Source organism: Kryptolebias marmoratus, linkage group LG1 (genome assembly GCF_001649575.2).
Source record: "Kryptolebias marmoratus isolate JLee-2015 linkage group LG1, ASM164957v2, whole genome shotgun sequence".
NCBI lineage: Eukaryota > Metazoa > Chordata > Actinopteri > Cyprinodontiformes > Rivulidae > Kryptolebias > Kryptolebias marmoratus.
This window is the reverse complement of record NC_051430.1, coordinates 34,582,309-34,606,553: the sequence shown is the minus strand read 5'-3', so window position 1 is coordinate 34,606,553 and position 24,245 is coordinate 34,582,309. Positions and strand designations below refer to the sequence as shown.

Genomic DNA, 24,245 nt, shown 5'->3' with positions numbered 1-24,245 from the left:
CGTAGGCGTTGACGGCCAGGATGACGGCATACGCCCCCACGACGCCGCACGTGACGATGTTCCCCTGAAACCAACAAAAACTCGTTTTACCGCCTTTTTGTCTTTGAAAATAATCCACAAGTTTGGGCTTTTCCTGGCCTTCAGGATCTATTATTTATAAAAATAAAAATAATAGATCCTATTTTTTTACTACAAACTATCTAAAGCTTCCCTCTAGTGGCCATCGGAGGTATTACACCTCAGATTTATTTGCACATTAACCAGATAACCGCTTTCATCTTTTATTGTTTTTCCGTTTCTCTTTATTATCTATATTATGCTACACAAACACATCATATATCAAAACATTCGGCTCATTAAGGACAAGACCGCTATGAGTTTTGGTATTGGTGCAATTTCCGCTGTTTCAGATATTTAGCTTTTTCTGCCATTTTTTTCTCATTGAAAATAAATGAAGCTTTGTTCAACTCTTTGAATTTTTGCTTTTTTTTCTGTTTCAGCATTTTTATTCAATTACTTCTTCAGCTATTGCTAGTTCTGGCATACTAATGCTACTTCCACCCTGCTTTTAGCTACTTCCACCTTGATTTTAGCTACTTCCGCCCTGGTTTTAGCTACTTCCACCCTGCCTTTAAATCTCAACTTAAAACCCACCTGTTTAGAGTTGCTTATGACTAAATCAGGGTTAGAGTGCGGGTTTTGATGTCTTCGATGTTTGTCTCTTTCTTACTGTTTATTCATTGTCACATGCTGTTTTTATTTTGTTTTTTAATTATGTAAAGCGCCTTGAAATGCCTTGCTGCTGAAATGTGCTACACAAATAAAATCTGATTGATTGAAATTTGATTTTAGCTACTTCCACCCTGCTTTTAGCTACTTCCACCCTGCTTTTAGCTACTTCCACCCTGCTTTTAGCTACTTCCACCCTGCTTTTAGCTACTTCCACCCTGCTTTTAGCTACTTCCACCCTGGTTTTAGCTACTTCCACCCTGCTAATGCTTCTTTAGCAGCTTTCAGTTAAATGATTTAATTTCTCTAGTTTAAGCTGCTTCCCGCTCCGTCTCTGACTCATTTCGATCGGGACACGCCGAGGCAACTTCCTCGTTAGTTTGCTCCGATTGTTTTCGAGCCGATCGGGCCCTCGGTGGTCGTTAAGCGGCGTCGTGTCGCGTTCCGTTCACCTGATTACACACAGAGCTGACGTTTAAATCCAAACACCCTCTGAACGACAGCTTTTCAGTCCTCAAACAAGATATTTGCTCTTAAAATAATAAAGATGGACTTCAGCCTTAAACTGTTTAAACAAATAACTACATTAAAAGGATAAAATCAGCTTCTTAGTGAGCGTTGCATCTTTTCAGACGAGTTTAAAAGTAAAATTAAAAAAAGGAACAGGATGCAGTAAAACCAGAGTAAATACCAGTTTCTCAACAGGTTAAAGACTTCCTGTTACCTCTCTGGGCCACCGCACGAAGAAGAGCGGAACAGCGATCGTGATGCAACAGAACGTCACCCAGAAAACCACATCCGAGTTCCTGAACACGTCGAGGTCGCCTGAAGAAGAAGAAGAAGAAGTAAAACGTGATTGCTCCTTTTCGATAAAGTTTTTTAAAAAAAAACAACAGCTTCGCCGCCTTTCTTTACCCAGCGGGGTGAAGAGGACGATGGAGGCGACGAGGAAGCCGAGCATCAGGCCGACCACGACCACGCACGCCATGACGGAGCCGAAACGCCACCAGCTCATCACCAGGAGGACTCCGCCCACCACGCCCACCACCGCCGACAGGGTCAGGCGCACTGCGGAGACACGGGACGGGACGGGGGGTTCAGTTATCGGGGACGTCCGCGTCGTCGTGGCGACGGATCGAAAACAAGGGGCTTACGGTCGTAGTCCAGCGGCGTGGTCCTCGTGATGAGGACGAAGAAGAAGAAGGACAGGAAGCTGAACCCCATGCAGAACAGCTCTGGAACGCAGGAGAGAAGGCGGGTCAACCTGGGCGTTCCACAAGGCTCCACCTCAGTTACACTTCTTTTTGTTGTTTAGTTCAGTTTATTCACAAAAAATACAAATAAAGTAAAAATGAAAGAATGTCTGCCCCCCGTGTCAAAAATAATATTAATTTCAACAGTAATAATTAAAAAAAACATTCAATTTCATATTTCTTAATTGAACAAATTCATTGAAACTGCATTTTATAAAATTTTAATAATCTCAATTGTTGAAATAATGTATTAGATTATAATAATGTTTTCTTGTAAAACTAAAATAGGATCTGTGTTTTACATGCATTCCCCCAAACTTCAATGCAATAAATCAGACGTGGAACAATAATTGCAGTGTATAATATTAATAGTTCTTTGTCATTAAATAAATCCTTTAAATTACACAACACTGCAATAGATTTTGCTGTTTTTGTTCTCCAAGTCAGCTCCTCATCAATGACGACCCAAAAACCTCATTACCGTCAATTCTAAACAAAACATTCACAATTTTCTTACTTTTACTGAACATCATGTATTGTTTTGTCCAAATTGAACAATAATATATATTATTATTATTATTGAATACTTTTCCAAATTCAGTCTGCATCATTTCCATTATCTCTTCTAAAGCAAAAAAATTATATATATATTTATATATAGTGTCATCTGCAAATAATACACATTTCATTACACCGGAAACAGAAGAAATAACTTTGGTCCAAGTACAGAACCTTGTGGAACGCCACACATGATATAACTGAATTTTTGCTTTTATATGAAGCTGAAAGTCGTGGAAACGTTCGCAGATATAAACCGTGGATGTAAGAAGTTCACACGACTTGTTGAAATGGCAGCTTTCTGTAACGTCTCCCAGGTAACGGCAGGTTTTATGCAACCAGCTTCTTGCATCTTTGAATGTTTTTGTGTTTCTGCAGCTTTTTAACAAGGCTGTGTGGACCTTTTCTATCCACAGACTGCAGGGGGTGTCACGTTGTTGAATTCAAACTCTCACCACATTTGAAGAACCGATGCCCAAAGAAGCAGACGAACAAACCCGCCAAGCCAGCGATGGTGAAGAAGATCTTGGTGGAGATCTTTCCTGAAAAGCGTTAATAACTACAGTTAATATAAAGAGTTTAAAGCGGATTTTATATGTTATGATGCAGCGGGCTCACCGAGCGTCTGGCAGCTGTCCAGCGTGGAGAGGAAGCTGCAGGCGTAGGTGTGCGTGGGAACGTAGGACGCCGAGGTGTTCAACGCGGGGTCTCTGACCACCACGGAGTAGACCACGCCCTGACCGGGGATGGAGGTGAACACCGCTGCCGTCTTGTCGGTCGACTTCAGCGTCATGACCTTAACGGGACACAGCGAGGACACGGCGGAGGACATTGCTAACACCGTCTTATAGTTACACATCCAGAACTATCTGAGACAGATCAGGATGTTAGACAACAGATCTGGGTCCAAAACCACCGACTACTTTACAATACCTCCAGGATTTCGCAGCCATTTTCCTAAAAGTTGCTTTTTTTTTTTTTTACTAAAATCAATAAACAACCATAACTTTTAATATCTAAACAAAAAATCCTTCCTAGTTTTGTCAGATAATTCCCAACAAACATTGACATTCTCAAAAGGTGCTTTATTTGAGAACTTTGATAGCTTCTAAACTGACATTCATGAGCATTTCTGGATTGTCCCTGGTCTGCAGCTCTCCTCACATGTTTTGCAGACACAAAGTGTTTGTCGATGCGTTTATGTTCCATGATTACACTGCAGGACGTGCAAAACAGCTGCAGCTGGGGAGGAAACTGCTTTGCTGAAATCTTTGTGGGCAAATGTGAAGCATTAGCGCACATTTTGGCTTCGGTCGCTGCTCCTGCACGCTCCCGGCATTCTGATGTTAACAGGAAGTGACGTCACGTGTCTTCTTCCTGAGTTATTTGGGCTTATTTTGTTACACTAACCCACAAAGAAGACACTAGACCGCAGAAACGGTGGCGAATCACTTTAGAAACAATAAATATTGGGTTAAAGTTGCAGCGTTTTGGGCAAAGTTTGCTTGATTTTGCGTTAAAAGTTGCGATTGCAACATCGCAAAATCCTGGAGGGTCTGACTTTATTAGCTACACCTGTTCAGCTGCTTGTTAACGCAAATAATCCGCCAACCATGTAGTCTGAGTGTTTCAGAAACTGCTGATCGGGATTTTTACACACAACCATCTCTGAACTGGCCTAAACTGAGACATTATCCAGTTAGTGGTGTTTGTGAGGACAAAGAAGTCTTGTTGATGGGTGGACTGGTTGGAGACAAACACGTCCAGCCTGATGGAGCACACCAGGAGCCACTTCCTGTCAGCTGACAACAGGAAACTGAGGCTATGGCTCTCACAGGCTCACCAAAATTCAACAATCAGAGGCTGGAAGAAACAGCAGATCTCCCATCGAGCAGCTTTGGGATGTGGAGGAATGGGAAACTCCTCATGGACGACCAGCTGACAAATCTGCAGCAACCGCGTGACGCCATCACCTCCACACGGACCCGAATCTTTTCAGGAATGTCTCCATCGTCTACTGATACAATCTTATTAGCGAACATCGCTGCATGTTACCAGCCAAATATAAAAACTGGGTCAGTTTTACCCGTCTGCCGCTCGCGGTCACGCCTCGGATGTCGGCCACGGCCTTCAGCCCGCTGAACAAGCTGCTCTCCGACAGGTCGTTCTCAGGCAGGAAGTACCGGTAGACGTCGTACTGCAGCCGCCAGCGAGTACTGCTTCCTGTCGACTCGTCGCAAACCGGAGGAGCTCGGCCTCTGACACAGAAGGGAGGATTTCTGATCAAAAATCCGGTCCTGGTCTCCTTTTTTTATACACGTGAGAACAAAGACATTTATCAGGCGTTGCTTTTGGCCGTCACCATGACACGCTGATGGAAACCGAGATAAACGGACAAACTAATCAGTTATTTTAGTTCAGACACGACTAATTACTAATGTCATTTAATCCAGCGGTCCCCAACCTTTTTATCTCCACGGACCGGCCTCCCCCTGATGTTCTCTGTGTTTAAACACACCCTTCAAAATAAGAGACACCACAAAGAATCCAACTCACCATAACGCTGAATCAGTGGAGCCCTGAGCCTGTTGCTAAAAGTAGCAAAAGGCTAGCTTAAAGGTAAGGTCCCGCCTCTGATTAACGTTTAAAGACCAAAAGCAGCTGCAGCTTGTGGCTGAGCGGACAGAACAGGAAGTTGAGTAAAACAGCGCCGCACCTCTCAGATCCTAAATTAGCCGGCGCGAATCGGATGGCGGTCTCGTAGAGGTTGTAGTGGATGTAGACGTTGGGATCCACGTCGAGGTTAAACTCGATGTTGCAGGCTCCGGGGACCGGATCTGAAACAAACAAACAAACAAAAAGGAAACACACACAGGCTGGTTGTATCGGTTTAGATTCAGTGACCGAGGTGAGTCACTATGAGTGGTAAAAGCTCACACGTGGTCTGCAGGGTTTCCCTCAAATCACAACCTTGCCTGCGTCTAAGTTTCAACTTCCTGATCAACATTAACACCATGAGAGCTGGAGGCCGAACTGATGACCGAAAAGGTCCAAAAACTGCAATCTGTGTCTGCTCTGAGCTCAAAAGCAGGAAACTAAGAGTCATCCAGGTCGTTAAGACTTTAGCTTCGTGGTTAAACTTTCTGCAGCGACGTCGGCGCCTTTGGTGATTACCAGCGCTGGCGTAGGCGAGGAGGACGCCGGCGCCCGTCACGTCGGCGCCGCCGGGGGACGACAGGAACCAGGAGGGCGAGGCCTGGCCCGGCAGGAGAGCTGACAGGAGCCCCGCGTCCGCTGCGGTCAGAGAGAGACCTGCGGCTGGCGTCTGAGGCGGAAAACAGGAAATGCAACAGAGCGAGCAGCGTTAGGCGTGAGTTTATTCGCCTCCATGTTTGCAAAGATATTATTTATTAGCTTAACACATCACATCCAGCTCTGTAGCTCTGTATAAAGATAGAAAAGTGTCTATCATGATATTTTAAATATATTTAATTATTCATGTAAATATTTCATAACGTAGGCTAGTGCTGGGCGATATGGAAAAGATTTTATATCACGATAACGATATATATCACGATATACCCCAATTACGTACGTTGTCAGTTATTCTCTGAAAAATATAAAAAATAATCTCATTTCTTACCTTTTTCAAGCTTTATTTCGAAGTGACATTTAACTGAACTTTCACAGNATGAGATCTGCTGCATTTTAGTGCAGCAATATATATGTACCTGTTAGACGTAACAGTATCAAATGACAACAGACTCCATTATCTTCGGCCGGCTATAGTTTCACTTTTCACAACTTTCCCGGCTCTTTTACAACTTGTTTGTTTGCACTTTTTGGATTGTTAAATATTCTTTTTCGTGGTTCTTCTTTAAGTGATAGAAGAGGTTTGTTGTGTTGGCGTCAGATGAGAAAACAGGCTAATAGCAGAGTTAGCATTAGCATTAGCAGAGTTAGCATATTAGCTTTTTCTGCTCCGTGTCGGACTTCTTGAACCAAATCACAGACGTCCCCCTGGTTTTGGTAAAAGTCTTTCTTCTTGGGCTGCCTGCTAGCTGTCTCTACTTGTTGCGACCCCGGGTTTGATACTTCCTGCGTCTCCATCTTTCAGCACTTATGGTGAAAACACGGCGCCGCACAGAAAGCCGCTGCCGTAAAGCATGTCGACAACCCACACGTAAAGCAGCGTCATGTCGCAAAACGGAGGTTCTTCGCTAAATAGTTATTTTTTCTTCTTCTATAAACTGAATGTATGCAAAGTGACAACACTAATACATTCGTCGTAGCCTACGTTATGAAATATTATATCGCCCAGCACTTCGTCTGGGATTCGGTTGCATTTTGGATTTAAGAAATCCGACACAGAGCAGAAAACGTCCGTTTGCGAGCTCTGCTGCGAGGCTATTTCCTCATCCGACGCCAACCCAACAAACCTCTTCTGTCGTTTAAAGAAGAAAACACGACAGTCCGAAAAGTGCGAGGTCGAGCAAGCTACGAAAAGAAAAAACCCTAGCCAGCCAAAGATAACGGTAAAGATAAAACTGAGTTTATTTCCATAATTCAGTTTCAATGTCTGTATAATTAAGCTATCCAGAACAGGTAAGACACTGATTGTCCACCGCAGGCCTGGACTTCAGCTGTCGACTCAACAGCTGCAAGGTGACAAGATCACCAACCCCCCGCCGCTGTGCTTGACAGTGGACCGCTGTTCGCTGACAAACCGTCAGCAAATCAAACGTTTTCTGATCCCGAATCAACGTGAAAAGAGCAGAAGTAGCCTTTAAAGACCCCGCTCTTGAATTTTGACCTTTTTTTAACGTGACATAAAGAGCCATGGTGCGATTTCAGGCCGTATATCTGTCATTTTTTTAGATTTGGAGCGGAGATGAGGCGTCGTTCGTGGAAACAACAAACGGGAGACATCGCCGCCACACGCAGCGGATGGAGTGGAGTGCTCTCGGCGTCTGCAGCGAGCGCCCATGCGGCACAACCCTCAGACAACGAAGCTGTTGTGAAGGTTTCGAGTAAACCACAGGCAGGGTGACACGAAACCTGTAACAGGAAAGGAGCTCCTCCAAACCCAGCCTTCAATCGTTAATCACATCGACTTGTTTTCTTTTCTGCTGGGAGCCAAAGAAAGCTCCACCCCGCAGCTCGTGACCCGCGGGAACGCGCGTCAGCTGACCGAGCCTCCTCCCAGGAGGTCAGACGACCCCGGCTCACAAAGCCCCGTTCAGAACGCGGCGGGCCGTCAGATTTCACTTTCAACTTCCTGCGTCACATGAAGATGCGGCTAATTTAATGAAACCAAACGCATTTGTTTTGCTGATATAACTCGAATTCTTCGGCCATCTTTGAGTGAAAGCTTCTTCTCGTCGTGAGCACAAGCTGAAGTCGGCGTTTCCTTCCATTTTATCCGATCACGATCCTTTTAGAAGGACTGGAAACGGATGGAAGAAACAGCCGTAATGGTCTAAATGTGACTTGAACAGCTTAGAAAACAGGAACTGAGCTTTATATGCAAATTATTTCCTCCCAAAGTGTTTATTTGTTGACCTAACTTCCTAACTCCTGTATTTACAACATATATCCTAATCATATATTACATATATAGAGTGGCTTTGTGAAATTGACTGAGGCTGAATGTTTCTGTTTGTTTTCTGGTCCTTAACTATAACAGTTTAGTATTTATATATATATATTTACATTGAGTCCATAGGAAGACATGGAGAGCTCTTAAATTGATCATTCGGGTCTTTTAATGTGGGGTTCTGTGCAAAAGGTTATGAACAGTTACTATCTTACCTGTGGTAGATGACTGTTTGAGCGACCTCAGTTTGGAGAAATCGTTTCGTTCTAACTGGAATGACGAGCTAACGGCTCGTCCGACCAGGACCACGACCACTTTCACTTTTCCACCACCTCCAGTTTCACGTCACGCCCTAATTATAGCAGGAATGTTAGGATACGTCTGCAAGGAGAGCCCCCCGGGCTGCACCAGAAGTGCTACAGCTAGCTGCTGCTGCGTCAGATTGTGATGAACCTTAACGTTCGTCTCACAAAACCCCACTTTGGAAAAGATCCTAACGACTGCTTTAAAACCTCGAAGGCACCATCACACGGTCCTTAAAGCCACCTGAACTTTATATTTATCGAGTCTTTTTGCTTCCCGGCAGGCACCGAGCCCAACATGGACGCTGAAGTGACCTGATTGGTCCGTGCACAAACAGTCACTGATTGGACAATCAAACAGGATGCTTTTCCAGCGCCGCCGTTAAAGCATTCATGAAAACATTTCCTTCCAGCAGATCTAAAAGTGGAGAAAAGGGGGAACAGCGGCCTCTCACCCGGTTGTAGGAGAGCGTGGCGTTGCGGTGCTGCGTGTGGAACTGCAGCGTGACGAAGGCCGCCTCCGCGGGGATCCGGGACGCCACGGCCCGCACCGTCTCGTTCTGCGTCACATTCACGGTCTGGAACGCCCCGGGAAGGAACGCCACCTGGCCTGGGAGGAACACAACAGCCGCACAGTTTGATTTTGGGGGGAAAACGACGAATCGATTTCCTGGTTTGACAAAAACGAACTATTCGAAACACGAATAAAAAGTTTCCGATGGAAAACTCGGCTTTTAGATAACATGGAAGTTTCCCGCCTGTCTGAGCGGAACACGCTGAACGCCACAGATGCCAGAGCGACCATGACTCATCGCGTTATGACCTCGAGAAAACAGACCTGAGGCTCCGCAGGTCTCGATTGTTACATAAAGTCAGCTGCAGTGTATCACCTCTTCCTCTTCTCACCTCAGCGTGGGAGCGAGCGCTCCTCGCTGCTCCTTGGTGACTCGCCGCTCTCGAAGGCTGCGAGGGGAAGAAGGGGCGCTGCGAGATCTCGCAAGGTTAAAACAAGGCGAAAACAGTCTCAAAACCACGCTTCGTGTGCCGGCAGTTCAAACCAACGGGGGTCAGGCGCTAGGACCGAGCGGCTCTCCTGCAGCTACGTGCTAAGAGGGAAGAGCCAACGGACTTGGCGCCGAGTTCGCGCGTCCGTTCGTCAACTCTGGAGCTCAGAGGACAGAGTTCGAAACTCCCGTTTCCTCGTTTGACTTGAGAGGAAGAGAGCCGATCGAACTGTGAGGTGGAGGTGAAATAAAAAAAAGTAAAAAAAAATTGAATAAAATCAGGCTGTGCCGTTCATTCATCCCTCCTAAACTCCACAACAAGCTCTTTAATTAAGTCCGTGCTCAGCAGCGCCACAACAAATATATAAGAAACACACAAAGGAGTTTCACTCTAATGTCCTGAGTTTCCACAACTCCCTCAGTTTTTATTTTAGTCACTTTATTTTGGATTTTACCTGTTAGCAGCTGTTTAAACTTTTGTTTAGTATTTTTTAAGCCGTTTTGAGGGCCTTTAGTAAATGTTTTTATTAGAAAACAATAAAAACAACTGAAAAACAAGTTTCTGTACAAATATTTTCATATGAACAAACCTTATTACACCCCCTACTGCACATGGGAACTTTCTTATTATTAAACTTGTATGTGTTTATATAATCTGGTTCTTGCACAGACAGGAAGCATGTTGAATGTGAGATGTTCAGATTAATTTCCTGCAGGGTTCACTCCAAGAACTGAAGGCTGCAAAAGACTTTCAACCCTAAAGACACATTTATTTTACCAAAAAGAAAACAGAAAAATCAAAATGTTCCACAAACAGCAAGACTGTCCATGACTCAGAGGACAACAACACAGCTTCTGTCTGTCTTACAGAGTCAGGAGAGCTGAAAGATGAAGATAAAAAAGTAAAAAAATAAAAACATACTCACTTTCTGCTCGAGCCTGCGCCAACACCAGGAGCAGCGGCGGGCACCAAACCCAGCCAGACATCTTTAAATTCCGCTTCGTTTCTCTCACAGCGAGCCGCTTCGGTGCCATTAAAAAAAACAAATAAAATAAATCACTTGAAACCTCGCAGCCGCCTGTGTTGGAGTCCTATCGGCGGAGAAAACAACATGCTGGACCGGCTGTGAACCCGAAACGACCCGGTCGCGCTCGCGCTCTCTCGGCTCCTCTCGGCTCGCGCAGCGCTTCCGTACAAATCTCGCTAAATCCCGCGGAGAAATCTCGCGAGATTTCAACTCCCCTAACAACAAAACGCGATTTTACAATGTTCCTCAAGATCTTATTTCGAATTTTTTATATATTTTCACAATGTTCTGACATTGATTGGTAAAGCCAACATTAGTTATCCATTGCAGCTGAATTTAATATATTTCTAAAGAGAAAATGAAAGTAATTAAAGCGTAAGGTGTGCACACCTTATGCTTCTGACTTGTTAAACAACATTCAAATTTAAAGAAGAAATATTATCCAAAATAAATCCGTTTTAATGTCTTTTCAGGTGTTTTTAAGTTTTTTTCCTGCTGTCTTGAGGATTTGTTTTGAAGTGTTGCTGTTCTTAGGTTCTTTTCTGCTTTTTGGGATGTTTCCAAGGTTTTTTGCAGCTATTTTTCAAGGATTGTTCTGCAGTTTAAAGGTTTGTTCTGCCCAGTTTCAGCCTCTTCGGCAATAATTCATGTGTTTCTGGCTGCAGCTTCAACTGTTCGATTAACACGTTTCAGCACAGTTTTAGCTTCTTTAGCAAATCATTCAGCAAAAAAAAAAAGCATTCACACTGCATTTTTTGCAGGAAATGCAATTTCTCTAGTTTATTTTGAAGTGTGGTTTCTGTGGAAAAAAAGAAAAGAAATGAACAGTTAATATCTTACCTGTTGTAGATAGCCCAGTTTGGAGCAATTAACTTTAAAGGGGAAATTAAAAGTGTTTAGAAGCAAACATAAATCAAAAGAAAGTCCTAAGACCTGCATTTTTTGAAAACTATTCACACTAATTTTGAATTAATATTAAAAGATCACAGAAAGTTTTAGTATCTCTTCAACATTTTCTGTGAACAAGGCAGTAAATACCAAATACAGATATTGTGGGGGTGAAATGGTTCAGTTTGTTGTAATTAATTGTGTGAACCGACAGCTGAGTCGTTCTTCAGCTTCCTGGAGGACAAGAAGGTTTGATGGATGTGGTTCATTTAGCTCCTGGTGGAAATTAAAACCTAAAGTCTGGAGACTGACTGCGGAGGGAACGATTAGAAGAACAACCAGCACCATCGGCCTCTAGCTGTCTGGATGGGAAACTCCTTGAAGACTGTGTAAACCGACCCAAAACTACAAAAATGGACCATTTTTGTAGTTTTGTGACATCACTGTAAAGTTTTAGGGTTCCCCTTGTGAAATGTGGGGATTTAGTTCCCAGGAGCATCATTTTTCTGCCTCCATTTTCCCCTCATAAACACTGACAGTAACCTCCTCTGTCCTACAGCAGCCTGCCACATTTGGCCCCGCCTCCTTCCACGTCACCAACCAAGGAGGTGACTCCGCCCACACAATCAGACCACTTTTTTTGACCCAAAAACTCTAAAAATGAACGTTTTAAATCAGAGAAATGGACCACTGAAGTGTTTTATGATGTTTAACTAAAAGAAAAACATGAAAACTTTTTATTTTTAGATTTTATTTAATTTCCTGTTTAAATCTGATCAGACTGACGAGCTAACGGCTAGTCCGAACGGGACTTAAGGTTCAAACATTTTATAGTAGATCAATCACATGCTCTTTTTTCAAATTGTCATATTACTTTCAATTTCACATTTTTAAGGTTGTTTTCGTTCAATTTTACGGGTATTTGCAAACACAAAAATGCAATTTTGGCGCACGAGAATAACGTTTGTAAACGTTTACAAAACAGCACTTATTTGAATCACTTTAAATCTTTTTAAAAAATGGAGTTGGCATCTTTAAGATTAGCCACGAGCTCATCAAGCTGGTCAGAAATAAAATTTTTCTCCAAACTGAGGTCGTTCAAAGAGCTGTCTGCAACAGGTAAGATATTTATTGTCATTTATATCCAGTGAACCTGTGAAAACTTTATCAACCTGAAACTATTTAATCTGATTTTCTGTGTTATAGTCCACTTTTCCTAAATGTAAGGTCATTTTCTTTTCCCATCTACTTCTTTTTAAACCTTTTGTAAAAATGGTAAAAGTTAAAAAGCAAATCTTAATATTTTAAAAATAAAAAGGCAGTGAAATAATCTAAATTTAATATTTAATGCCAGAGATAAATTGTATGTTTCCACACTGAAAAGGTTTACTTATTTACCTTATTGTAATGACATTTTTAACTGCAATAAAAGTCCAGATTGAACACTTTGGATGGATCATTTTTGCATAAATAAAACTTGTGAGTCCTTCTGAAGAAAGCTGGTGTTTTAAATCACATGCTGTGACAGATAAGGTCTCAGTTCCCTTTTTAAAGCTGCACAACAACACGAGCAGTGAAAGTGAGAAACGCTGGAATATCACAGGAAGTGACGATCAGCACAGATTTATTTCACCTCCACGTTTTCACTCATTCTCGCTTTAAAAAGCCCTAAGAGTCTGTGGGGAGGGGTGGAAGGTGAGTTCTGCGTGCGACGGCTCTAACTCTTCCGTAAGCTCACGTCGGCGCTGGTCAGCAGCGGCGACAGCGACGTGCTCTCGGACGGGTCGTCTCGCTTCAGGATGAGGAACGCCTCCCGGCTGATTCCCAGCAGCTCCCGGAGTCCGCGGTTCTCCAGCTAAAAGACACGATAAAGAGAACCGGATTCAAACTGTGAAACACCAAAACACCTTAAAGTGACTGTTCCTTGTTTTATTTTATTTTTATTTTAGACCAGGGGTGTCAAACCCAGAGATGCAAGGGGGGCAAAATTAAAAATTTGGTCCTAGCCAAGGGCCACTCATGATCCATATTTATTAAAAATTACATCAATTAATTGGTTTTAGATGCATTATGTCAAATCATCCATATAGAAATATCAATGACCTTTTCCCAGTTAGATTATACAGAATTTAGAGCAAACAGACTTTAATGAACACAGACAAATAGATCAAACTTCAAAAAGCTCATCATTAGCTGTCATTTCTTACGCCTCACTCAGCTTTTAAATGAAGTTTTTAACATTAAAACAGACAAAAACCTGATCAGACAGAAATTAAAACTATATATTGTTGGCTTCTAAGTCACTGTCAGAGAAAACTTCAGTTTTTTTAAGCAAAATAAGAATCAGAGACTCGATCTGAACCAGACTAGAGGGCCGAATGAAATGTTACAGAGGGCCGGATCTGGCCCGCAGGCCTTCAGTTTGACACGTGTGTTTTAGAGCTTTGTGAATATCCTGACAGTAAAGCTGAGCTCACCCGGGAGCATAGTTTCCACTTTATGATCCTTTCAAAATAAAACGCGCTGGCAGAAACAGATGCTGAGTCGTTGATTTATTCTTTTCTTCTCCGTTGAGATGGTTGCATGAATTCTTTGAATTTAGACTTCAAATCACAAGTTTTTAACTTTTTTATTCATCTGATTTGATTGATGTGATCATCTTCTCATTAGAAATAATTAAAAGCAGTTCTTAACGAGGAAAGAAGGAGAAAAACTGTTTATTTTAAACCAGTTTGAGTTGGTTGCACTTTGACATCTGGACTCGTTTTCACTTTTACCTCCAGCTGTTTAATCCTCTCCTCATCCTCACATGTCTGCTCATCGTCCACCTCGATAGCCTTCCTCATCACGGAGGCCATCTCGTTTATCTTGTCTATGTGTGCTTGCATTTCCTAGAAAGATAAACAAAAATTTAAAAAAAAAGGGGGGGAGATGTGGACCGCCATTTTTTTATGGATCTTCAAAAACCCGGATGGCAGCTCGGTGACTGACCGTGGTGTGCTGCTCCTTCAGCTGCGTGACGATGGCGGGGTCGTCCCGTTTGCTCGCCATCAGCAGCCGAAACACCTGCTCCCTGTATTTGGTCATGATGAGCTCGATGGCAGACTGGTGCTCCTCCAGTGACGTTCGGAGCTCTGCAGGAAGAGCGAAGATGTGGGGCCAGTGCATTAAAACCAGGTTCTGGTTCTGGAAACACAGCTCACTGTACCATCCACTGATGCTGCTTAAAGCTCTATCAGGCAGAGAAGAAGCCAGATGTGAACACCATCCAGAACCTCTGGACCAAAGAGGAGAACTGTTCTGGTATCTGTTCACATCCGTCTGGCCTGTTATCTGCAGACAGATGAAAAGTCTGCCTCTCTGATGGTATGGGGGTGCATTAGTGCTTATGTCATGCGCAGCTTAGACATCTGGAAAGGCACCATCAATGCAAAAAAACCCCATCTTTTTAAGGAAACACCTTGCATATTTCAGCAAAACGATGTTAAGCCACAGACCACGAGTCTACCTTTGTTTTCCTGTTGGAGTTCTCGGATCTGACGGTTTTCCTGCTGGATTCCCAGGACCAGACTGGAGCGAGGCCGATGTCGCGCAACCTGGTTCAGCCCATCGATCTCCTCCTGGTACTGCCGACAGGAAACAATCAGTGAGCAAAAAGAAACCTTCACCCTTTCGATTTTTTGTCCGTCAGTCCATGTCGCTCCTCTTTTTCCTCTCTCATGTTCAAACTGTCCTGGTTAACATCGCCTCCTGGTGGACAATAAAAAAAAGCTTCTTTTTCTTTCGGCTGTATCCTTTTTCAGCGTCACACACGTTTACCTGCTTCATGGCCTCCACTCGCTTGTTGAGGGACGTCGTCTGTTCGATTAACATCTCGGCGGCGTTGTCGTGGTTACGGAGCCTTTCCACTAACGACTTGGCGTCTGCCAGAACCTTCTCTAAGGTACAGTTCATACCTGAGGAAAAGACTGGTCACAGACAGGACAAACTGTGGATTAAAAAAAAAAATCTACAGTCAGGTATTTACATCAAACCACCTAATAATTCAGTGTTCGATAAAAGACAATTTAGTTGTGTTATAATTGATAAAAACCAAGGAATTATGTTAGGTTTGGTCAGACTTGAGTGACGAAGACTTAAAGTTTGCTTTTTTAAATATCTGTAAGGTGCTTAAAATGAAATGACATATTTAAGTCCAGAGAACTACATGAAACCTGTAATATACAAACACAATGCCTGTGAATGACATTTAAAAACAAGCTGAAAATCATTAAAATGGACAACTGATGTATCAACCAGGAAGTTTAAATGTGTGTAAGAAGGATTTCCTTCAACAATATTTTGTACAATATAGCAATTTTTTTAAAATTAGGGATTTATTCATTAAGTGCTTTAGAGCATTTGCGTGTTTTATGTTTATAAAAAGCTGAAATGCAAATTCAGAGTCAAAGCATGAAGAATAAAGTTAAAATAAGTGACTTTTTCAGCCAAAACATAATATAGTTAGCTTGTTGCTAACCTACATATCCTCCCTCTTGATGTCACAGCTGCCCTGTTAGCTGATTTGACAACATTATAACGCTGTGATGTCATGTATTATTAATTATAGTATTAATATGCTTCAAAAAGACAACTTTTTTGTCATTCAGTAATTGGCATAATTTATTTAGCACCACAACAAGTCATACTAAATCAATACATTACTTATTTTATATAGTCATGAAAATAACCACTAGCCTAAAGCCAAGTAAGCTTCTGTAACTAATCTAGTGGCTTTTAAATAGAAGTTTTCCTGATCTTATCTCAACCCTGCATGAAACATTGAACTGTCGTACCTGGAGCTCAAAGTGTCGGAGTTTAGTCACTTCCTGTTGATGTTTAGCGGCTAACGTTAGCCACAAGCTAACATCGGTTCCGATAAGAGGCTCGGCTGCGGCTCCGCTCCTTTCCAAAGCGCAAGGAAAAACCGTCAAATATGAAAAATGCCGATTTCAGCACCTTTGACTTTAGCTTAAGCAACCCCCGACAGCTGAGTTTCAAGCAGCCGCTGCCGCTAACTCGGAGCTTCCGAAACACCGTCTTCTTCTTCTTCTTCTTACGGAGATTAATGGCAGTCGGCAAACAACTTGAGGTGCGCATTACCGCCACCTACAGGTATGGAGTGTGGGTCGAGATGATTTAATTCCTATTTTACAGGAAACTCAAATTCTATTAAACAGTTTTGTTTATTTTCAAAAATCTTATTATAATTTGTATATGTTTGCTCCCCAGGTTCCTTTGCTGTGTGTCTATTATATTCAGTTCCGAAACATCGTCTACTTCCACGAGACTTTCGAACTCTCGCGATAACACCGTCGGACAAATATGGCGGACAGGCTAACGCAGCTTCAAGACGCTGTCAACTCGGTAAGCACAATTTTTTTTAACACAACTTGAAATATAATATAAAGCAAATGAATATTTAGTTTATTATTTAACAAAAAACAGTAGATATATGTGAACAAGTAGCGGCGGCAGTTCCCCTGCGTTTGTTCAGGAAGTTGAAGGAAGCTAACGGCTAACAGGCTAGTTTGGTTTAGCAGGATTGTTGTTTGTTTCCAGCTTGCGGATCAGTTCTGTAATGCCATCGGTGTTCTGCAACAATGTGCGCCGCCTGCATCCTTCAGCAACATCCAGACAGCCATCAACAAAGACCAGCCAGCAAATCCCACTGAAGGTTTGCTTCTGTATTTTATTATTATCATCAAATCAAATCGAATTTGCTGAAACAGCCAATGTTGTCCAACGAATCCCCAACTCGCAGAACATAAAACATGAAAATCAAAACAATCAAATCAATCCAAGACAAACAGAGCATGAACTGTAAAAATACTAAATGACAACTACTTAAAAGCCAGATAAAATAAATCTGTCTTAAACTGCTTTAAACAATATTTTGCTTCCAAGGTGCTTGGAAGACACTATCTTGTGATCTCTTCACATGGTAATTTCTATTTATCGACAAAATGTTCAAATATAACACCGTTGACGGACTCAAATAAGAGTTTCTGTATAAGCAAAGTGACCCTAATAGAGGTTTTTAATTAAAATCTGGGCTAACCTGGAGTAATAATCAGTTACGGGTCTCACAGAGAGATGGGCTCATATCTGAAATGTTTCCCTCAGAAAGGATCAGAACAGATATCTGTAACACAAAGCGACGGCTGCGTCATGGCTCAGTTGTTTTTCAGCCCATGGCGTTAAAACAGATTTAATTACGAAGCAACAAATTGCTGTAAGAATCCGATGCGTCTAACAGCTTCTGCTTTTGCCCTAAATGCTAATTGTTTTTGATTTTTTGCACGTGTTTTATTAAATCGCTGCACTTCTAATTTTACTGCAATAAGTCACGGCTGTATGTAAATATTTTCCTCCCCTTTTTCTCCAGAATATGCGCAGCTGTTTGCAGCCCTTATAGCCAGAACGGCCAAAGATGTGGACGTCCTGATTGACTCTCTGCCCAGCGAGGAGTCCACGGCAGCTCTGCAGGTCAGCACGTTCGCGCGCAGCGTGGAGTAAGAAACGTCCGTGGGCGGTAACTGGCGTTTGGAGAAAGAAGAAGGGAGTTTTTCTTCCTCCTGGGTCAATTAAAAAGTCACGAGGAGAAATCTTTGTGTCTTTGCACGCTGTTGGTGATGCCTTCAGCTGCGATGGTTCACCGTGTACAATACGTGAAATGCCCGTATTGCAGATATTGCAAGCGGCTGCTGAAGTGCTCGTTTTCAAGCTTAGAATACCTCCATAGCGCCGACATGTTGGCACGTTACATCACGGCGTTTTCACCAACGTGTGCCGCCAGCTGCTCACGATGCAACCAGCAGGGTCGCGGCTGGCCCTTAAACCTGCCGTATATGTGGTAAAAATCTCGCAGGCGGTGGCAAACCGTGAAAAACAAGCTAGCAGGGATGTGAGACGCGTGGCGGCAGCATCGTGCTACCGTGGCCTAAGAATGTAGTGGCAGTAAATCTGGACATATATGGTATCTTGGGAACATGTTGCTGATTATAGGAAAACTGTGGCATGTACTAAGAGAGCATCAGTGTCATGATCATCTTTACACTAAAGGAGGTTTCCCCAGTTTGCCGCGATGTGATAGGTTGTTACGGTCATGAAGAGCATAGCGGGGTCATCATTTGGGAAAGTGGGTCTTAGCTGGAAAAGATGATCATGAATTCACACATTCCACACAAACAGCAGAGATTTTGCTCCAGGCTTTTTTTCTTTTTTCTGCCCGGCTGATAGCAGCGGCGGCGTTTCCTTCCTTCCACGTTATCACCATGGGACTGGAAATCAGCGTACGGCGCAGCAGAAACGAGCGGCTCTTATCGTTGCTCCTTATAGCTTCTGAACCTCTCGCTGGGTGGAAACTCGCTGCGAACATCGAGGACATTTTGTTTTCTCGCTCTTAATCCCATCAGAACATCTCCAGCTCGTTTTTGAACCACATGAAGAAAAAAGAAGTTAAACGGAGAGATCCTGACTGGAAGTGTTCGCACCTCCACCGTTCAGCCAGCAGAGGGAGCCATTCTTCCAACCTTAAATCTTTTTATTCTTGCTTCGTGTAACACGCTGCAGTTTTCTGTTTCTTTGAGCATTAGTAGCGATGTTCTGTGGAAACATCTAGTATCTTACCTGTTATAGATGGCTCTTTGTGCGACCTCAGGTAGTCTGAACGCAGCCAGGCTAAGTGGGTCTGAAAACATCTCTGATCTGCAGATTTTTCAGTTTTTTTATCGGTGAAAGTTTTTGGATTCCTCTGTTATTTATATAGAAGTCTGTGGGTTTTTTCGCCAGCAGCAGCTAGCTGTAGCACGTCCCGTCAGCCAGAGACTTTCCACCAGAATACTGTAGTAATCTTTTTTTTTTTTCCCACAAATTTAAGGGTAAATAGTCTTATAATTTTAGATTTAACAGAAAAGTGAAGGGAAAAAGTTTATCATATCTTTAATTAACCACGTTTATTATTTTGATTGCAGTGTTTTTAAAATGTTCATAAATCTGTTATTTTACGTCATCAGTAAGCGAGCCTTTGTGCCCCGCCCCCTTCTCAGGCGGCCAGTCTCCGTCAGCTGGAGGAGGAGAACCACGAGGCGGCGGCCCGCCTGGAGGAGGTGGTGTACCGTGGTGACCTGCTGCTGGAGAAGATCCAGAACGCGCTGGCCGACATCGCCCAGTCGCAGCTCCGCACGCGCAACGCCGCGCCCGGCCTGCCGTCGCCGGCCGAGTCCTGACGGACGCTTTTACTTCCACATTTCCACCCAAAATCCTGGACTCGGAACCAACCGGATGCTCCAACAGTGTGACCGTCTGGAATATGTGTGTTACGGACATTCTAACATTTTGTATTTTAACGTTTCTTTTCTCTTGAGTTTGTTTTAAACGCTCGCACGACTCAACTAATATTTGTAAATAAAGAGAATAATCGGCTTTCATGATGTCATATTTGTTAGGACGTTCAGTTAGCAACTTTCAGAGAACCCAGATTCCAGGAAAGTTGTATAAAATATCAACTAAAGCAGAATCCAATGATTTGGAAATCGGTGTCTAAAAATAGGGAGAATCTGGAGAAATTTGAGGTCAAAGGTCAAGATTGAAAGTCAATATTAGATGTTGTGATCTGCATTAAAACCAGGTTCTGGTTCTGGTTCTGGACTCAGATCATCGTCTGTAAACACAGCTCCACTGATGCTGCTTAAAGCTCTATCAGGCAGAGAAGAAGACCATCCAGAACTGAGGTCAGATGAACGGACCGAAGAGGAGAGGGAACCATCCAGGCTTGTTATCAGCTCACAGTTCAGAAGCCAGCCTCTCTGATGGTATGGGGGTGCATGGACAGGTTCCACATCTGGAGACCCAGGACGACGAGGTTAAACCACAGACTGCATCCATTCCAACCACAACAACAGCTGGAATCGTCCATCAGAACCTTCTTGTTGTTCCTTGTTGCAGACAGTCCACAGGACCGCTATAAGATAAGATAACACTTTATTCATCCTCGTTAGAGGAAATTCATGTTGCAGCAGCAAGAAAAAGGAAATATAGCAAAAAAGGCATAAAGAAATACAATAAAACAACAAAAATACTCTATATGTCATCTGTTTTAGAACGAGAAGCTGCACGTCGCTGAGCTTCGTACAAGAATGGTTAAAAAAAGACATTCTCTAAAGCAGGGGTGTCCAATCCTGGTCCTGGTACTTTCCTTGGTCCAACACACCTGATTCAGAGGTTAAATCACCTCTTCATGTTCTGCAGAAGCCTGTTAATCACCCATTGATTCAGATCAGGTGTGTTGGAGCAGAGGAACACGGAGAACCTGCAGGATGGAGGCCCTGAGGACCAGGGTTGGAGACCCCTGGTCTGAAGAAAAAAAAAAAAGGCAGATTGGAAATTCCTCCATCATGTCCAAGAAGGTGCTGTGGTCAGATGAGACTAAAATTAGACTTTTATGACCATCGAGGACGACAAGTCGGAGGCAAAATCTACCTTCCCCCACAGCGAAGCATAGAGGCGGCAGCATCATGCTGTGTGGATACAAAACACTTCGTAGGTTCAGGGGTGATCCCTAAGGATTTCAAGGCCACAAGTGAACCCAATTTGTGGAAACTTCGGTTGTGCTCAAACTCTCATGCAGAAATGTCAAGTGAGTGGGTGATCCCTATCGATTTCAAGGTCAAAGGTGAAGTCCAATTTTAACCAAAGGTTCGCCTTGACAGTCAACTGAGTAATTCGATGCCTTTTTTCTGTGGTTTTTTTGTAAACTTTTCCAGCATTTCCTGATTTTTTTGCTCAGGTGACCTTCAGAGAAACGAGGAAAACGCGACTCATCGGAGGGTGCATATTTTAGGCGACCGGGTTCCTGTTTTTGGCACATTTCGTAATATTCTTCAGTTGCAAGACAAACTCCTGAGACGGTAAAATAGAGAAGTCAATATATTTATATAGAAATATATATATAAAAAAACACATTTCATTCAATTAGTACAATTAAATCTCATTTTTTAACCACATGAAAACGTCGGATTGACTTTTCCCACTTTACCCCCGCCTGCATTTCACTGGATCAGTGCTGTGGGTCCGTGCACGCCAGAGACTTTACAGCCCCAAAATCTAAATATAGGAGCCGTGTCACAGCTCAGCATTGTCCGCTGCCGTGCACCACACCCTGACGTGTCAGCGGGTCGCACCCGTGCACGCTTACAAACAGCTAAAACAGGGAAAAAAGCAAAGCTGTGAAACTTTTAACCGCTCTCAGCTCCCCGGCTGCATTTGCATCAATAGAACTGTGTTTGCCAGCATTGTTATGTTATCTGTGCTTCCTGGAGCTAATCGGGGTCATCTTTGTGGCTCCGTGCACCTGCTCTTCGTCCTGAACACCTTTGGATTGTCTAATTAAAACAGTTACTACTTTAAATTGGAATCAGCAAGTCTTGAAGAGCAGAAGCCCCCAAAAAACTGCTCATGTTGACGACAGAAATCCTCACATTCTTATCCCGCTTTATGGGGTTTTATGTGGTTTATTGTCCCAGAAGGTCCATTTGTAGTAGTGACTTTCCAACATGGCGTCTGATTGACTCTCAGTAAACAGCAATAATAACCCTGGAATTAAAACAATGACAAGTTTGACCTTTCATTGACGTTAGGCTCATGTTTCTTGGGGAAAAAACGCATACATTTTTCTTAAATTAACGTCACAGTAATAATAGCTATTTTTAGTAACGCTCTGGATAAACTACAACCGCCGCGGTGATGTAGAAAACCTCCCAGCTGCAGGTACTACACTTTATCCTTTATAGCCGCCAGTACTTGCTAGCCGACTGAACCTGCGCCCTCGCGGGACGGTACGCGCCTTCCCATTGGCTGACGAACCCGTCGCTCTTACTCGTTCCTCGCTTGTGATTGGGCAGCGGAAAGCCCGAGCTCCGTTTAGTCACTTGCGATTGGCCGCCGCTAACGTCACTCAGGGCGACAGGGTCGCGTAGCCAGAAACGTCTGGTGAGCCTCTCAGGAAGCAGAGGTGCTTATATTTCTTTTTCTCTTTTTGGCGTGGATAAAGACGGCGCTCAAAACGTGGACCCAGATGAAGGCAGGCGGACATTTCTGGTTCTTTTTCTTACGGTGACGCTCTCTTTAGGGCCGGAGGACTTTGTGTTATGGTGTCGGGGATGTTTACCGTTCAGCCTCAGCGGGTTCTCTGACGGGCGGCCAGGAGGGAGCTGGAAATAAGAATAAAAATAATAAAAAAAGACTTTATTTATTTCTTTTCAACTGGGCTGTGTGCTGGCGCTACGCCAATAATTTACTCTGGAGCAGGACACGGAGGTAGGTGGATAAAAAGCTGTCTGTATTATTATTGTTATTATTATTATTTTTTCTTCTTTATACTGAAACAGCATCAAACCTGCTGAATATACTGTTAAAGCAGTCATTTTTATTAAATGTAAGTATGTTTTTTATGTGTCAGTCCTGACAGGTGAGATTTATTTTTATACATTTAAATTATTATAAATTAGGCATAATAACTGGGTTACGTCATAAAAATGAGCCAAATGCGTACATTTATTCTTGTTCCTCTTCATGTGAAATTATACTTATTTTAGGTGGCTTTTATTCTGAAAGACAACATTAGAAGCAGAGCTTTTACTTTGGTAATGTTGTACGAGCGGCGTCCTGTGGAGCGTAAATATCTTACCTGTTGCAGACGGCGTTTTGAGCGGCCTCGGGGTGGTGAAAGTTTTTTTGGCATCTAACGCGATTTAAAAACAAAACAACAAAAAATTAAAGTAAGAAATAAGATCAGCACAATAGTTAATTTGTCCTTTAAATTAAAAAAGTTGTAAACAGCTGCTTCGGATCAAAGAGTTTGACAGTTTTGTGTACACTGAGCGCGTACCCGCATTTCAGAATTATACGCCGATGTGTGTGGAAAACTACAGGAGCAAACGCTTTCGAAGTTCAGGGTGACCTTCGTTTGGGTTTGATTTCGTAGTTTGTGCTTTAAATGTGACGGGATCGATGAGCTCATGGCTAGTCTGCAGCTGAGACCAGAATGGACTGGTGTCGTCTTGAAACGCCTCTGATTTCTGACATTTTATAGATATATATATTTCATTTATAGATATATATAATGGTTGTTTGCAGTTTGAAATAGCAGCAGCGGCTAGCTGTAGCACTTCCGGCGCAGCCTCGGAACATAATATATTTCACCCCAAATAACCTCGTCGTAGCGTTCACGTGGACACCTGTAAAGTTTTGTTGATTGAAGTTGGAAATGCAGTTTTTCCAGAACAGTCTTTGCGTTTGTCCTTCCGAGCACCGCGCCGTCCACGCAGAGGACAAAAACCGCCGCAGTGGCCACGCCGGGCCTGCATGCGAGGCTGTGACACCGCCGTAAAGACACGCCGGAAGCAGGAGCCGAGGCGTCGGGTGTGAGATGTAAACACAAGAAGAGGAGGACGCCCTCGGGCCGTAGGTTATGACATCATCGTTTAAAACTCCATTTTGGGGCTCCTTCAACACCATGTCATGTCCTTTTGGTGTTAATCAGTCCCTCCAGGATTTCGCAGGGCATTTTCCTAAAAGTTGCAATTTTTTTTTGTACTAAAATCAATAAACAACCATAACTTTTAATATCTAAACCAAAAATCCTTCCTAGTTCTGTAAGATAATTCCCAACAAACATTGACATTCTCAAAAGGAGCTTTATTTGAGAACTTTGATAGCTTCTAAACTGACATTCATGAGCATTTCTGGATTGTCCCTGGTCTGCAGCTCTCCTCACATGTTTTGCAGACACAAAGTGTTTGTCGATGCGTTTATGTTCCATGATTACACTGCAGGACGTGCAAAAC

General features: G+C 43.1%; 5 protein-coding genes across 7 annotated transcripts in view; 3 read left to right on the top strand and 2 right to left on the bottom strand.

Annotated features, from left to right (window-relative positions):
- Positions 1-24,245, top strand: part of gas2l3 (growth arrest-specific 2 like 3) — a gene marked incomplete at its 3' end in the record, with an annotated part of 139,261 nt that overhangs the window by 23,457 nt on the left and 91,559 nt on the right.
- Positions 2-10,639, bottom strand: tm7sf3 (transmembrane 7 superfamily member 3; the record flags this gene model as incomplete). Its single annotated transcript, XM_017431553.3, has 11 exons — positions 10,369-10,639; positions 8,894-9,048; positions 5,715-5,865; positions 5,257-5,377; positions 4,627-4,798; positions 3,159-3,336; positions 2,996-3,082; positions 1,884-1,964; positions 1,645-1,797; positions 1,454-1,554; positions 2-64 (listed from the first exon to the last, which is right to left on the bottom strand). Coding segments are annotated over exons 1-11 (1,371 nt in total), but the record flags the coding sequence as incomplete, so codon positions are not given.
- fgfr1op2 (FGFR1 oncogene partner 2) lies at positions 12,263-16,473 on the bottom strand. Of its 2 annotated transcripts, none has more exons than XM_017431547.3 (6): positions 16,194-16,473; positions 15,178-15,346; positions 14,867-14,984; positions 14,350-14,492; positions 14,136-14,249; positions 12,263-13,213 (listed from the first exon to the last, which is right to left on the bottom strand). In XM_017431547.3, exons 2-6 carry the CDS (start codon positions 15,310-15,312, stop codon positions 13,076-13,078), a joined length of 648 nt encoding a protein of 215 aa, XP_017287036.1. In that variant the 5' UTR covers positions 15,313-15,346; positions 16,194-16,473; the 3' UTR covers positions 12,263-13,075. The 2 variants fall into 2 exon arrangements, with proteins under 2 accessions (XP_017287036.1, XP_017287037.1); XM_017431548.3 differs by having other exon boundaries at positions 15,178-15,326.
- Positions 16,645-19,827, top strand: med21 (mediator complex subunit 21). The gene is made up of 4 exons (XM_017431549.3): positions 16,645-16,764; positions 16,960-17,074; positions 17,786-17,886; positions 19,449-19,827. The coding sequence occupies exons 1-4, from the start codon at positions 16,723-16,725 to the stop codon at positions 19,626-19,628; spliced, it is 438 nt and encodes a 145-aa protein (XP_017287038.1). The 5' UTR covers positions 16,645-16,722; the 3' UTR covers positions 19,629-19,827.
- LOC108244993 (serine/threonine-protein kinase 38-like) overlaps positions 22,372-24,245 on the top strand; it is a 21,005-nt gene continuing 19,131 nt past the window's right edge. Inside the window, exon 1 of the mRNA XM_025009455.2 lies at positions 22,372-22,716. The gene's annotated coding sequence lies outside the window, so the exon portion shown is untranslated. The remainder of the gene's footprint in view (positions 22,717-24,245) is intronic.